The sequence below is a fragment of the Kogia breviceps genome, chromosome 18, assembly GCF_026419965.1.
Source record: "Kogia breviceps isolate mKogBre1 chromosome 18, mKogBre1 haplotype 1, whole genome shotgun sequence".
NCBI classification, from domain to species: domain Eukaryota; kingdom Metazoa; phylum Chordata; class Mammalia; order Artiodactyla; family Physeteridae; genus Kogia; species Kogia breviceps.
The window spans coordinates 4,904,044-4,920,723 of NC_081327.1; the positions used below are offsets into that span (position 1 = coordinate 4,904,044).

The 16,680-nt window shown below is 42.2% G+C and overlaps 1 protein-coding gene across 2 annotated transcripts; it reads right to left on the reverse strand.

Moving 5' to 3' along the window:
- Positions 1-747: 747 nt before the first annotated feature.
- ZNF432 (zinc finger protein 432) lies at positions 748-15,495 on the reverse strand. Of its 2 annotated transcripts, XM_067018854.1 has the most exons (5): positions 15,194-15,495; positions 13,567-13,754; positions 8,244-8,370; positions 6,395-6,490; positions 748-4,503 (listed from the first exon to the last, which is right to left on the reverse strand). In XM_067018854.1, the coding sequence occupies exons 2-5, from the start codon at positions 13,579-13,581 to the stop codon at positions 2,783-2,785; spliced, it is 1,959 nt and encodes a 652-aa protein (XP_066874955.1). In that variant the 5' UTR covers positions 13,582-13,754; positions 15,194-15,495; the 3' UTR covers positions 748-2,782. The 2 variants fall into 2 exon arrangements, with proteins under 2 accessions (XP_066874955.1, XP_066874956.1); XM_067018855.1 differs by lacking the exon at positions 8,244-8,370.
- Positions 15,496-16,680: the final 1,185 nt, after the last annotated feature.

Genomic DNA, 16,680 nt, shown 5'->3' on the forward strand with positions numbered 1-16,680 from the left:
CTCAAAAAGTATTTTTAAAGGAATGAATTACTCAACATAGAATTGGTATAGTATTCAACATAGATTGAATACTGCCACAGTACTGTCTGGCAGATGTCCTTTTTCTCCCCCCTCCCCAAAAGGAGGACTCACCATTTGTAAACTGAACTAAATATCCTTATTATATCAAAGAAATAACTCTGGATAAAGACGAGAAGAGCCCTACTGCTAGGAAAACTAAGAATTTGTTGCCAGTAGACCTTCTCAAAAAGAATTGATAAAGGAGACTCTGACAAGAAATAACAGAAGGAAACATATGAAACATATGTGACATCAAGAATGAAGAAAAAGGAATGGAAAGGGTGAATATATCATCAAATATAATACGCTAGTCTCCTTTTGAGTTTTAAAAATTATGTTGGATGGTTGAAAGCAAACATGACAAGTTTACCTGATATGGTTCTCAATTTATATATGTGTCAAATATCATTTGCTGTTAGGGAATTGTAAAGTAAGGCCATCATTATATACTACCACACCCCTGACAGGATGGCTGGTATCAAATATGACAGTGCCAAGTGCTAGAAAAGACATGAAGCAGCTGGAGCATTCATACACTGCTGGTGGGAATGTAAATTAGTACAGCCACTCTGGAAAAGTTGGCAGTTTCTTACAAAGTTAAACACAAGTGTAACGTATACATATGACTCCTGGGTATCTATCCCAAAGAAACAAATTCTTACATTCACGTAAAATTGGGTACACAGATGTTCATAGATTTTTATTCAAAACAGTGAAACACTGGAAACAACCCAGACATCCATCAACAGCGAACACATAAACAAACCCATGGTACATCCATACAAAAGTATACTAGTAACATCCATACTAGTAACTTTTGTTACTAGTCAGTAACAAAAAGTAAAACTATTTATACACCCAACAAATTGGATGGATCTTAAGGGCAATTTGCTGAGGGAAATAAAGCCTATCTCAAAGGATACACACTGTATGATTCCATTTTAATAGCATTCTTAAAATAACAAAGTTGGAGTGATGGAATGTGATCAGTGGTCACCATGGGTCAGGGTTGGGGGAGAGTGTAGCAGGAGGATGTTGTGTTGGCACAATGCTGCATCCCAATTGTGGTGGGGTTTACAGAAATCTATATATGACATAAAATTTCTTAGAATTTTATATATCAAAAACCAAAACAAAACTCATACAAATTAGTGCATGCAAAAACTATTGAAATCCAAATAAGGTCTATAGTTTACTTAACAGTATTGTACCAATGTCATTTTATTGGTTTTGATGATGTATTATGGTTATGTAAGATAATATCACTGAAGAAGCTGAGTAAGGGTATTCGGGAACTTTGTATATTTTGTAATTTCTTGTAAGTGTAAAACTATTTCAAAACAAATTTTAGAAAAATCATTTTTAAGGTGTTTTTGTAAACTACTTAATGCTACTTATAAACTTGGATAAATACATCCAAACATGTTGAATTACATATATGAATATATTCCTTTTCCTTTTGAAATACATAGACTGAAAGAGATGAATTTAGAGCCTAAGAAATGCAAGAGCGAATCATATAATGATATGAGGTGGGCAAAGAACACTCCTGCATTGTATATAACATTAAAATTTAATGTATATAACATGAAAACCCTAAACACAAGGTGGGCTTGTGTTCAGAAGAGCCCACTTTAAAATTATGGAATCATTGATAATATGGTTCAAGGTATTGTGTCCCAAAATGGACATCAGGTATACAATAAGTTTAGATTTCTGAGAGAAAACTCAAGTATACGTCATTTTCATGAGGCTTCTTTCCTTCAGTATTCTCTGATATTTTGCTAAAGTTACTCCACATTTAATGGGTTTATAAACTGTCTATTTCTGTATGAATTGATGAGAAGCGATGAGGCAGAATATCACCAAAATCCTGCCATATTCATTGTCATCTGAAAATTTTTCTCCAGCATGCATATCAGGCAACTATTGAGGTTTTATTTCTACTATCATCGTATTGCTACTATGAATGAGCTCACTGGTGATCTGTTATGATCACTGATGAGATAGGGTTTTTATTCCCACAGAAGGCTTTTTTAGGCTCTCCATTCACAAGATTTATCTTAGTATATACTTTTCAGACATATAATTACCTAGAAATGTTTCCTGAAGCCTCTTCTGCATTGTATGTATCAGAGCTTTTTCCTACATGTTAATTTAGACATATAGTGTGAGGTAACTTAACACTGAAGGCACTAGCACATTCTCTTCATTCATTAAATTTCACTCCTATGCAAATTCCATAGTTTCCCAAGGGTGAAATCTAGCAACAGGCTAATCTACACTGACGATAGTCAAGTAGAGCACACTGATGTTTAATGAGTTCACTGAACTATCATGGTTTGTACCCTGAACAAGTTCACTTGTATATAGTGAGTTCAGAGTCACTGCAAAGGATTATGTATCTTGACCTATAGATTTCTCGTGTGTATTAACAAGGCTTGACAAATGAGAGAAAGGTTACCCCCAATTGCTGAATCCACAGAGTCTCTGTCTTTTGTACAATGGGTGCTGAATTTGTGTTGAAGGCTTTCTCATATTAATTGCATACATACAGTTTGTCTCCTGTGTAAATTTTCTGGTGGGTAATGAAACCAATACCAATTATGAATAGGATTTTCCACAGTCAGTACATATAAAGGTAGTTTATCCTGTGTGAAACCCTCTGATGTTGGACAAGGCATATTTTCTTCCTGTAGGTGTGACTATATTCATTGCTTCGTTAAGGTTTGTTTCCATTATGAGTTCTCAGATGTACAATGAGATTCCTCTTTGAGGAGAAGCCTTTTCCACATTCACTGCATACAAAAGGTTTCTCTCCTGTATGAGTTCGCTGATGAACGACTAAACGGCTTTTCACAGTGAAGCCTCTGCCACATTCGTTGCAGGCATAAGGTTTCTCTCCAGTATGAATTTGCTGATGTAAAATGAGCTCTGTTTCCATGACAAAACCTTTTCCACATTCACTGCATACATAAGACTTCTCTCCAATATGAATTTGCTGGTGTACGATGAGATAGCGTTTCATCGTGAAGCCTTTTCCACACTCATTGCATGTAAAGGGTTTCTCTCCAGTATGAGTTCGCTGATGTACCACAAGATTGCTCTTAAAGGCAAACCCTTTACCACATTTATTGCATATATAGGGCTTCTCTCCAGTGTGAGTTCGCTGATGTAACATCAGTCCGCTATTCACGATGAAGCCTTTCCCACATTCGCTGCATCTATAAGGTTTCTCACCTGTATGCGTTCGCTGATGCACAACAAGCCGACTCTTCAACGGGAAGCCTTTCCCACATTCCCTGCAGATGTAGGGTTTCTCTCCAGTGTGAGTTCGTTGATGTATGATGAGCATGCTCTTCACGGTGAAGCCTTTTCCACATTCACCACATACGTAGGATTTCTCTACTGTGTGATTTCTCTGATGTACAATCAGATTATTCTTCCTGGGAAAGCCTTTTCCACATTCATTGCACACATATGGCTTCTCTCCTGTATGAGTTCGCTGATGTTCAATCAGACGACTCTTCATGGTGAAACCTTTCCCACATTCATTGCATATGTAGGGTTTCTCTCCTGTATGGTTTCGTTGGTGTATGATGACATAGTGCTTTGTGGTAAAGCCTTTCCCACATTCACTGCAGATGTAGGGTTTCTCTCCTGTATGAGTTCGCTGGTGTATAGTAAGCATGCTCTTCCCAGTGAAGCCTTTTCCACATTCACTACATACGTAGCATTTCTCTCCAGTATGATTTCGCTGATGTACAATGAGATTACGCTTCCCTGGGAAGCCTTTTCCACAGTCACTGCATATGTAAGGTTTCTCTCCAGTGTGAGTTCGCTGGTGTTCAATCAGACGGCTCTTCATGGTGAAGACTTTTCCACAATCACTGCATATAAAGGATTTTTCTCTCTTGTGAATTCTCTGATGTTCATTGAGCCTGGACTTTCGGGAGAATACTTTTGCACACATACTGCATCCATAAGGTTTCTCTCCTGTATGAACTCTCTGATGGTCAGTGAGCTGAGACTTCTTAACAAAGGCTTTCCCACATTCACTGCATATGTGGGCTTTCTCTGCATTGTGAGTTCCTTGGTGCTTAATGACTTGGGACTTACTACTGATGGATTTTGCACTTACAGGGCATTGAACTGGAGAATGAAATTCTTCATGCTTACATTGCAGAAATGATTTCCCATCTCCATTACATTTAGTAGAGTTCTTAATTTCATAGCTTTGGCCCTGGCTGACTAAACTTAAATGTGATTTCAAAGTTTTCATATAGAACTCAAACATATCATGATTTTGCCTGAAAGAGAAATGACTTTTGCTTTGAGGAACAGGATTTCCAAATGCATTATGTTCCTGGTATTGTTCTATACCTCTCAGCATTCTTTGATTTTCCCATTCACCCTGCAGATGATTACCAATGTTGCCAGTTTCTAGGAAAGAAGAGAACAATGAGCCATTTTTATTATTGTTTGGAATAAGATTGTTTTAAAAATTCCTTGGTTTTTTTAAAAAATGGCACTTTAGGGCTTCCCTGGTGGTGCAGTGGTTGAGAGTCCGCCTGCCGATGCAGGGGACATGGGTTTGTGCCCCAGTCCGGGAAGATCCCACATTCCGTGAAGCGGCTGGGCCCGTGAGCCATGGCCGCTGAGCTTGCGCATCCGGAGCCTGTGCTCTGCAACGGGAGAGGCCACAGCAGTGAGAGGCCTGCGTACCGCAAAAAAAAAAAAAAAAAAAAAAAAAAAAAAAAAAAAAAAGTCCATATGACCCAAGAATTACACTCCTAGATATATACCAAAGAAAAATGAAAACATATGTTCACAAAGAAGTTGTACATGAATGTTCATAGCAGCATAATTCAAAAAAGCCAAAAAGTGGATACCACCCAAATGTCCATCAATAGATAAATAAGTAAATAAAATGTGGTATATCCATACAATGGAATATTATTTGGCAATAAAAAGGAATGAATTACAGATACATGTTAGAACTTCTATGGAAGAATTTCAAAAACATTATGATAAATGAAAGAAGTCTTTCACAATAGACCACATAGTTTATGATTGTACTTATATTAAGTATCCAGAACAGGCAAATCTACAGAGATAGAAAGTAGATTAGTGCTCGCCTAGGGCTGAAGGCTTAGGAGGAAACTTTGATAAAGTGATGAAAATCTTCCAAAGTTGCTGTTGGTAATGGTTACATAACTCTCTTAATATACTACAAAACAATGAATTGTATGCTTTAAGTTGGCAAATTGTAGCATATGTGAATTATCTCAGTAAAGCTGTTAAAAAAACAAGAATATAATGGGAAAAACAAATGATTTAGGGAAATGAATACAATGCTAACACCTAAGATGAGCCAAAGGAAAATCAGAAAGAGCAAATGTATGAAGGAAGTAAACTGAAGGAGACATAAGCTGCGACTTAGGCAGAACTGATGTAGATGTAAAACAGTCTCTTCTAGTTAAAACAATCAACAGCAGAGACCTCTAAGATGAGAACTCCATAGGCAGAGAATAACATTCAAGATAATACCAGCATGGACAGGGTAAGATGTGCAATATTAAAAGAGAATCTAACATTAAAATAGGATGGTGGAAAGGGTTTTTTTGTGGAGAGAAGATGATTCCTATTCCTCATGCAGGAACTCAGAAATCTTAGGCCAGTAAAAGATCTAGAACATCTAGAACTCAAAGTATAGACAATATAGACAATAGTAAGGGAGACAGCAATTTGGAGTCTCAGCCAGAAAACAGATAGAGCTTAATTCATGAAACTGAAGGAAAATTTTGAGAAAATGGAAAGCAATACCTTTGAAGAACCTCAGAATGGTGGTGGGGGGCAGTGTGGTGGAGAAACTAAGGAGCCGGCTTGATGCACAGTCATAGACTAGGTTACTGTGAGGGCGCAAAATACAAGGTGCAGTTGGATGTCAGGAAGCGAAGTCTGTCTTTCTCAGTGGGGCAGGAGAGTGCAGTAGTCAGAAAACAGTGATGAATTCAAAGATGTCTCCTTGGAGCGAGGCCTGGAATTTCATAGCCAGGGAGGTGGAAGGGATTTGTGACAGGGTTCAAAGGAGAGGGTTACAGAATCCAAGGAAGAAGAAAATGAGGCAAACAAACAAAAATCAAGATGTAAAATAAAATCAGCAAGGAACAGATCTCAGAAGAGAAAAAAGGGGTTCATTTACCTCTCAAGACCTAAAAGTTATTTTATGGGGAAAGAGATACACAGAGGCAGGGTATCCTCAGACGCCCTCCCAGCCTTCTCGCACTGACTGACTGTGATGTCTGCAGTTACCCAGCTGGCCCTCACTCACCTGGACAGGTTTGACTGTGGATTTCATCTTCTATTGTCCACGGTTCTTCCCCTCGTTCCAACTTGGACAGTGCATCTGGTTTGCTGACTCGATACCCTGTTCGTGGGAAACGATAGAAGACCTCAGTCCACTGAACTGGGATGGGGTCTGTGGGGATGGGAGAATGTTACATTTGAGGGACCGGTTTTCACATCTGCCAAGCGGAGGCTTTTCACTCAGGAGAGTCTCATGGGATACTGTGATATAATAATATATATTTGGTCTCCGCCCCGAGTTCCTGGCACAGAGCTTCTAAAGCCCTTGTGGGGACTTCCCTGATGGTCCAGTGGTTAAGACTCTGTGCTTCCACTGCAGGGGGCGTGGGTTTGATCCCTGGTCAGGGAACTAAGATGGCACGTGGCACAATCAAAAAATAAAAATAGGGACTTCCCTGGTGGCACAGTGGGTAAGAATCCACCTGCCAACGCAGGGGACATGGGTTCGAGCCCTGGTCCTGGAATATCCCACATACTGTGGAGCAACTAAGCCCACGTGCCACAACTACTGAGCCTGCGCTCTAGAGCCCACAAGCTACAACCACTGAGCCCGCAAGCCACAACTACTGAAGCCCATGTGCCCTAGAGCCCACGTGCACCAACTACTAAGCCTACGTGCCTAGAGCCCGTGCTCCAAAACAAGAGAAGCCACCACAATGAGAAGCCCATGCACCACAATGAAGAGTAGCCCCCGCTTGCCGCAACTAGAGAAAAGCCTGCATGCTGCAACAAAGACCCAAAGCAAACAAAAATAAATTTAAAAATAATTAAAATAAAGCCAACAAAAATAAATAAAATTTTTAAATAAATAAATGATAAAAATAAAATTAAGCCCTTGTTATTTCCTATGTGACAGGCTGGCAGGAACCTCTTCTGTTACAGCATTTGGTTTAAGTTCCAGTTCCTGACACAAGAACTTCTAGCACCCTTGGTGTCCAGAGTGATGGGTGTCTTCTGTGTGCTAATGAGATGACTGGTGGCTGGGGGTCCCTAGAGAGCTTCAGGGTGGAGACTGGCTGCCAGAAAGACCAAGCCATGAGTAGAAGGTTGGAAATTTCAGCTCTAACTCTCTAACCCCTCCATGGGGAGGGAAGGGGCTGGAGATTGAGTTAATCACCCATGGCAAAAGACTTAAGAAATCACGCTTACACAATGAAATCGCCACAAAAACTCCTAAAAAACCAGGTTGGGGGAGCTTCCGGGTTGGTGATCACATCAAGGTGACACACTTGGAGCGGGCATGGAAGGCCCATACTCCTTCCCCCATACCTCACCCTGGGCATCTCTTCCATTTGGCTATTATCCTTTATAATAAACTGGTAATAGTAAGTAAAGTGCTTTCCCGAGTTCTGTGAACTGTTCTAGCAAATTACCAAATGTGAGGGATGGGGAATGGGAATGCCCAATTTAAGGTCAAGTCGGACAGAAGTGTGGGTACCCTGGGTACCCAATACGTTCGACTAGCGTCTGAAGTGAGGGCAGTCCTGTGGGACTGAGTCCGTAAGCCTGTGGGATCTGATGCTGACTCTGGGTGGTTAGTGTCAGAAAAGGACTGAGTTTCGGGACACCCAGTCCATACCTGGAGAGTAGGAGAACTGGTTTTGGGGATAGAAAAAAACCCACACATCTGGTGTCAGCTGTGTTGGTAGTAAAAACAACTCATGGCACATTGTATACACCCTTTTATCAGGAGCCAGAGGACGCGCTGAGAATCTGCCATTAGGGCACTGCAGTGACTTTGAAGTGTAAGCAGCTGAGGAAGGAAAGGCCACTGACTGGGGACTCTCTGAGGGACCCAGGGGAGCCGTCCTCACCCACGGACAGCAGGTTGCTATAGTTCTCCAGCATCACGTCCCGGTACAGGTCCTTCTGAGGAGGGGCCAGGAACTGCCACTCCTCCCACGTGAAGTCCACGGCCACATCCTTGAATGACAGGGTTTCCTGTAATAACAGAGTCCTGTTTAATGCGAGTGTTTCTCTTTGACTGACTCATAAGGAATATAAAGGAAGCTGTCCTGCTCATATTTCTATGATTTTGACACCAATTCCTATGTGTACGTTTTTTTAAACACATCACCAAGCAATTCTCTGACACCAGCTGTGTGTCCTACAATTCAGTTCTGACATGATCGACCTGAAGAGAGCATCATATGCCACAGGGTAAGAGCCCAGTCCCATGAGACCCCACCTCCACCCCACTCCAGATGCCAAATGCAAGTCCAGGTTGTCACCTGCGCTCCTGACTAACCAGCTATAGATTGGAGGTTCCAGTGACCCCCTTCTTGGGTTTGATTAATTTGCTGGAGCGGCCCAGAGAGCTCAGGAAAAGTTTACTTACTGTTCACCAGTTTATTAAAAAAGCACATGATAAAGGATACAGGTTTCACCCAGATGCAAGAGCTGTACAAGACAAGGTATGTGGAAAGGAGCTTGGAGCTTCCGTGCCCTCTCCTTGGTGCCCCTCCAGCACCTCCATGTGTTCACCAGCCCAGAAGCTCTTTAAACCCCATACCTTTGGGATTTTTATGGAGCCTTCATCACGTAGGCGTGATTAATCACTAACTCTATTTCTAGCCCCTCCCTCTTCTATGGATAATGGGGAATGGGATGGAAGGTTCCAAGCTTCTTATCATGGCTTGGTCTTTCTGGTAACCAGGTCCCATTCTGGACCCCTTCAAGTGTTGCCTCATTAGAAAGAAAGGCACTTCTATCACCCAGGAAATTCCAAGGGATTTAGGAACTCTGTATCAGAAACCAGGATCAAAGACCAAATTTTACAACAAAATATGCTTTTAGTACTCTTTTAAAAAAATTTTTATTGAAATATAGTTGATTTACAATGTTGTGTTAATTTCTGCTGTACAGCAAAGTGATTCAGTTATATATATATTCTTTTGCATATTCTTTTCCATTATGGTTTATCACAGGATACTGAATATAGTTCCCTGTGCTACACAGTAGGACCTTGTTGTTTGTCCATTCTAAATAGAATAGTTTGCATCTGCTAATCCCACACTCCTATTCCATCCCTCCATTACCCCCAGTCCCCCTTGGAAACCATAAGTCTGTTCTCTATGTCTGTGATTCTGTTTCTGTTTTGTAGAGTTCACTTGTGTCATATTTTAGATTCCACATATAAGTGATGTTGTATGGGAGCTCATAATACTCTTATTATTTAGGAAATTACAAGGATTTTAGGGGCTCTGTGCTAGGAATTGGGGTCAAAGACCAGAAGATTCTCAGAGCACCCCTATTTATAAGGGTTTTAGGAGCTCTATGTCAGGAACTAGGGGCAGAGACCAATGTGTATATTTCTTATTATTTCACAAAAGGCTAACATCATATTAGAGACACTGAAAATATAATGAGTGAACTGGAATATGCATTAAAAAAATAACTAAAGATGAAGCAGACACAGAAAGAGATAGAAAATATAAAGGAGAGTTTACTAAATATGGAGAATACAGTGAGGTCTAACATAGGCCTCTACATAGTTTTTGAAAGAGATTATAGAGAAACAGAGAAGTGATATGAAGATCTCAGGAATTAAGAAAATTTTAGAACTGATTAAACATCCTGTAACTCAGACTTAGCCAGCCAGCAAAGCCAAGCAGGAAATATGCTTCTAGATGAGTGAGACTGAAACTATAGAACATCACTTGCAAAAGTCAGATTCGGAAACCAACCAGAAAGAAAAGACTCGGGCTTCCCTGGTGGTGCAGTGGTTAAGAATCCGCCTACCAATGCAGGGGACACAGGTTCAAACACTGGTCCAGGAAGATCCCACATGCCATGGAGCAACTAAGCCCTCCGTGTGCCACAACTACCGAGCCTGAGCTCTAGAGCCCTCGAGCCACAACTACTGAGCCCACGTGCTACAACTACTGAAGCCTGCACGCCTAGAGCCCTGCTCTGCAACAAGAGAAGCCACTGTAATGAGAAGCCCGTGAGCCACAATGAAGAGTAGCCCCTACTTGCCGCAACTAGAGAAAGCCTGTGCGCAGTAATAAAGATCCAATGCAGCCAAAAATAAATAAAATAAATTTTTTTAAAAAAAGAAAGAAAAAAGAAAAGACTCATTACCATCAAAAGAAAGCCAAAATTGATGAAATGAAAACAACAGAAGCCAGAAAAATGTTGTGATTAATATATATTTGGTCTTTGCCCCTGGTTTCTGGAACACAGTTCCAAAAAACCGTGGGCTCTCTAGGGTGATAAGAGTATCTTTTGTGTGCTCATGAGATGACTGGTGCCTGGTCCCCAGAAAGACCCCCCAACCTCCAGGGAGGGAACTGGCATTGGGGGTTGAGTTCAGCCCCCAATAGCCAGTGATTTAATCAATTTATTCCTACATCAGAAAACCACCATAAAAACCCCTAAAACATCAGGTTCAGAGAGCTTCCGGGTTGGTGAACACACAGAGGTGCTGGCGGGGTGGTGCTCCCAGGGAGGAACTTCTGCGCCCCTCCCCCATACCTCGCGCTACGCATCTCTTCCATCTGGCTATTCCTGAGTTGTAGCCTTTAGAATAAACCAGTGAATGTACGTAAAGAGATTTCCTGAGTTCTGTGAGTCATTCTAGTGAATTACCAAACCTGAGCAGGGGGGTGTGGGTATCCTCGGATTTAGAGCTCGTCATCAGAAGCTTAGGTAACAGCCTGGGACTCTTGACAGGCACCTAAAGTGGGGGCAGTCTTGTGGGACTGAGTCGTTACCTTATGGGATGTGACGCTAACTCCAGGTAGTTAGTGGCAGGATTGAGTTGAATTGTAGGACACCCAGTTGGTGTCTGGAGAGTCACAGAATTAGGAGGTGTGAAGAAAATACCCATACATTTGGTGTTAGAAGTGCTCTGGATAACAACAGTTCAGCAGTGTGGAATGTCTTCAATGTCCTGATCCTGTGGCCATGCAGCCTAGGCCCAAATGCCACCAGGGAAAGAAATGAGACCTGCTTGTCAACCGAGCTGCCAGATGAGGCGAAATCTGATGGGATAATCTATCCCTGTGTTCTTGCAGAGATTACGTCATTGAGAAGAGAGTTACCTGGTTGAGCAAATTCTTTTCTTTTTCTTTTTTTTTTTTTTTTTTTTTTTTGGTGGTACGCGGGCCTCTCACTGTTGTGGCCTCTCCCGTTGCGGAGCACAGGCTCCGGACGCGCAGGCTCAGCGGCCATGGCTCATGGGCCCAGCCGCTCTGTGACATGTGGGATCTTCCCAGACCGGGGCACGAACCCGTGTCCCCTGCATCGGCAGGCGGATTCTCAACCACTGTGCCACCAGGGAAGCCCTCTTTTTCTTTTTTAAAACTGCTTTTTTAACACTGCTGATCTTACCACCTTCTGAATTTTTTCATGTGAGATGTAGATCCATTTGGAAAAATGAAAACTTAGGTTCCTACCTAATTTCACACTCAAAAATAGTTTTCTCCTGTTTAGAGTCCTAGCCATAAAACAAAAGAATCTGTGAAAGGAATGGAGACAAATATGAATTATGTTCATGTCACAAACCAAAAACCATAAAAGAAAATAAATAGCAAACTTTATAAGAGGAAAAATTAAAATGTCTGCATTGAAAAAGTTACTGTGGATAAAGCTGAAAGAAAAGTGACAAGCTGGGAAAATATTTTTTATAAACAAAAGAAAGAATCAATATGTAGTGGATAAGCATGACTCCTATTAATCAGTAAGAAAAAAATCATTTTGTTAATGTAAAAATGATAAGGACAGGCATATCACAAGAGAAGAATCCAACTGGCCAATAAATATACAAGATGGATTTCAACCTCACCTTGAGGTAAATGCAAAATAAGGTAAAAGAATAAACATTGGACCATTCAGATTGATGAAATTATACAATTTGATAATGTCCTATTATTAAGTACTGGCAAAGATTTAAGGCATGGATGATCTCACACATCACTTACTATGTAGCAGGCATGAAATGGAGCAGGACCCTATGGGGCCTCCCCAGGACAGATAGACACACACACACACACACACACACACACCACACACCACCATGTCCTTAGCCTGCCTTTTGTCTGCAGAAAAACTTTAAAGAATAAATTTAATCAGAGAAGTGAGAAAATGCAGACACAAAGGAAAACAGTCCAACAAGACCAAATAATAATAGTTTAGTCATTAAACAAAGTCAAGGACCTTTAGTTCCTCTTCCAGGGCTATAGATAATATTCTGAGCCATATCCTTTGAGCTGTTTTGTAGATACTGAAACCCTCACCAGTTGGAAGAAGTGAACTACATGATGACCAGACTGTAGCCATGACATAAACTGCCAAAATTCCAGGAACTGGCTTCAAGGAAATGGGAACAAACCAACCGTGGAACTAAAGATTAACTGTACTCAACACAGTCAAGATGACGCTGATCAGACCATGGCATGACCGATTTCAAGATGCCTGCCAGAGCTGACTATGCTGTTTCTACATGTAGCCCCCTTCCTCCATCTACACAGCCCTGAAACTCCCCTTTAAAAGCTCTGGCCCACTGACTGGTAGTGGAGAGTTGGCCTCTGGCACGAGTCCACCCTCTTCCCCCAGTTGCCAGCCTCTGGAATAAAACAAACTTTCCTTTCCACCAACCTTGCCTCTCGGGTTATCGGCTTTCGAGCAGCGAGCAGCCAGACCTGACTTATGGTAACAGACACTCATCTAAATGCTTTACATAGTTTGACTCATTTCTTCGAGTACAATTATAGACGAATGGAATTTTATACAGCTAATATTCACAAAACAATTGTAGCCATTATTCTATTAGATGCTTAAATTATACTATCTCAGGCCAAAGGGATGTTCTTTAGAGTATAATTCCACTGATGCACAAAACATAACAGACATATTTATGTACACAGATATGTACATGAACCCACATGCATTTATAAATAGGCACACATCTACAGGTGCACACACAGAGTCAGTAACAGTTACACATTATGTTCCAACACTAGTCATTTACTAGGAATCATATAAACACTATGTTCTTGATCCTACTTTGCCATGGTGTTAGAGTTTATCTTTAAAGTTTATTTCTCTCTAGATACTGAACTGATTTTTTTTTTTTTACAGGCCTCTACAAATCCATTAAGGATAAAGGAGAGAATAAAACAAGACATGAGTCACCTGGGCCTGGATCATTTTCTTCTGTTCTCTGAAAATAGCTGGCAACGCAGAGGCTCTGTCTTTGTCTCTTCTGGATATACCAAAATTTCTAGTTAGATATACCAGTCGCCAAAGTATTCCCAGAAATAACAATATTTAGGTCCTGGAAACTCCTCTTTCTTCATTCATATCTTGTCTCTTGTTAGCACCTGTGGGTTGAAAATCAAAATTACTTCTGGAATTGTATTCCTTCTTCCTGTGCACTCACCTTAACACGTGGTCACCAGTATTTCTGTCTCTTCATCTGATTCCCCAGAGAATTTCACACCTTGGGCCAATGAAACCTAACTCCCTGAATATATGGAAGTAGCCTGAATTTGAAAGGGAAGGTGGCAAAGGAGAATCGGCACAGTACTATATTTCAGTGGCAGGTAATTTTCAGACAATTATAGAAATGAGGCCATCTGGGCAGTGAGAAACTGTAAGTTCTTCCTTTAAACTTTGATGCTCTCAAGCCTCTTTAAAAGCCTTCATATCCCCTGTTTACATACACATTTTAATATGAGGGACAATGAACACATCAAAAAAAGAAGAGAGAGAAAATGAATATGAGCCATAAATACAAATTTAAAAAACAATTCAAAAATATAAATACTGGGAAAGGAGCAGCCTTTAAATATTCACCTATAGAACCTGAAATGAAATACGCAGTCAACCTGCAGGAGGAATGATAAAAACTAAACTTAAATTAAAAGATTACTAAATTGAAAGATGCTGAATTGTTCTTCCCTCAAACTTTCATTTCTTTGGGTTCAAAAGGAAGGGGTGCCGTAGGGAGCCCAAAGGGATTAGAAAAATTGTGGTGGGGCAGGGACTTGGACCTGAAGCTTTCAGGGAATGTTAACTAACGTTCACCAAGTCTGTCCCAGCAGCCAAAGTCTGGGCTCAACACACGCACCTACCAGGGCTCCTGAGGCTCCGAGCCTTCTGCTGTCACACATCCCTGCACGAAAGACAGTGACCATTACCCCGCCGGATTAATAGCAAACCAGGTCAGAGACACACGTACACTGACCTCCCTTAACGGTTCCTCGACCTTTGAGCTCCAAATTATCCGAGAACCCGAACAAGTCTCCGCATTCATTGACGAACCCCACGCCACCAGTTGTCAATCACCCCCGAAGACCTTAAACCCTGACCTCAGGACTCTCGGTAGTTGATCTGTTCACACCTTTCATCGCTGACCACCAGAGCCCCCCATGACACCCCGACCATAGACATTGTACTGACTCCTCCATGCTCCCTTCAAAAACTAAACCAAGGGCTTCCCCTGTGGCGCAGTGGTTGAGAATCCGCCTGCCGATGCAGGGGACACAGGTTCGTGCCCCGGTCCGGGAAGATCCCACGTGCCGCGGGGCGGCTGGGCCCGTGAGCCGTGGCCGCTGAGCCTGCGCGTCCGGAGCCTGTGCTCCGCAACGGGAGAGGCCACGGCAGCGAGAGGCCCGCGTACCGCAAACAAAAACAAAAAACACCAAACCACCATCCGCCCTTGCGCTACCTTCCCCGACTCAAAGGAGCCACAGCCCACCTAAAGGCCGTCAGACCGCCCCCATCCCCGCCTTTTCTACAGCCAGACCCACATACCCACCTGGTTCTCTCCTGAACCTGCAGCGACCTCTTCAGGGCCTAACTTTATCCCCCCAAACTTCTTTTACTTCTGGTCTCCTCGCCCAGCCCTCGCTCCCGAGACCAACCGACAAGGGTCAGCCGCGTTTCTACCGCGTTTCTATGGTGAACGGATTGGGGGTTTCCGGCTTTTCCTTATGAGGTAATACGTCCGCGCCGCCACCACCGACTCGGCGCCCTGGGGTCGCCATCTTTGTACACCTGACGTACAGAGGCGTGGCAGCCGCTGAGAGACCACGGCTGAAAACTCTCCTGTTTCCTGGTACCTCAGCCCCTTAAAGGAAAACGGGGAGATTTTAAGAGGCTCGAGCTCATACAAAGCACACATGACGTGGGGGTAAATTCGTTTGAATGGACAGGGCCCGCTTGTGGACGGTGAACGGCGCAAGTTTTTCAAAGGCCGGAGCCCATCAAGACCGAAAGGGCGCAGGAGTACATTCTGAGCGGCTGTTACGGCTGTGACGTCTCGGCTCCGTGGGAAAGTTAAAATTGCTTCTGGACACCTCGATAACTGGTTTAATTGCGAAAAGATTTAGAGGCCGTATGAAAACTTCAGCGTGCTTGGCAAAAAAAAAAAAAAAAAAAAAAAAACCTGGCGGCGCGCTGTAGCCGTTTCAGGACTCACGGTTTTTTAGCAGGATATGTTTAATAGATCAAGGGAAAGACTCTGGGTAAGAAGAGGGGATAAGAGCCCCGCTCATAAGAGTAAGAAGGAATGAAAAAGATAAGGAAAATCACATGTCTAATTGAGCGTTTTTTAGCAGGATATGTTTAATAGATCAAGGGAAAGACTCTGGGTAAGAAGAGGGGATAAGAGCCCCGCTCATAAGAGTAAGAAGGAATGAAAAAGATAAGGAAAATCACATGTCTAATTGAGCGTTTTTTAGCAGGATATGTTTAATAGATCAAGGGAAAGACTCTGGGTAAGAAGAGGGGATAAGAGCCCCGCTCATAAGAGTAAGAAGGAATGAAAAAGATAAGGAAAATCACATGCCTAATTGAGCAGGTCACGGAGGGGATGGAATCTTTGAAGTGTTGGTAACTCTCAAAGGTGATAGGCCTGTGAACAAATAAATACAAGGTTTCTTGTCGAGTACATCCCAAGGGTATCTTACCTCTTTTCATCTCCTATACTTTGTTCCAATGTACAATGAAACTGACCTTCGGGATGAAACCATTTCCACAATCTACATATAGAAGGTTTCTCTCCAGTCTGAGTTGGTGTTTTTTTTTTTTTCCAGTCTGAGTTTTCTGAGGTAAAATGAGACGTGGAAGGCTTTGCCACATTTAGCATATTCGTAAGGTTTCTCTCCTTTATGGATTTTCTGGTGTTCAGTGAGCCTGGACTTTGTGGTATATGCTTTCCCACATATGCTGCATCCATGGGGGTCTCTCTCCCAGGTGAATTCTCTGATGTTTAGTGAGCCGAGGCTTCCTGATGAAGGATTC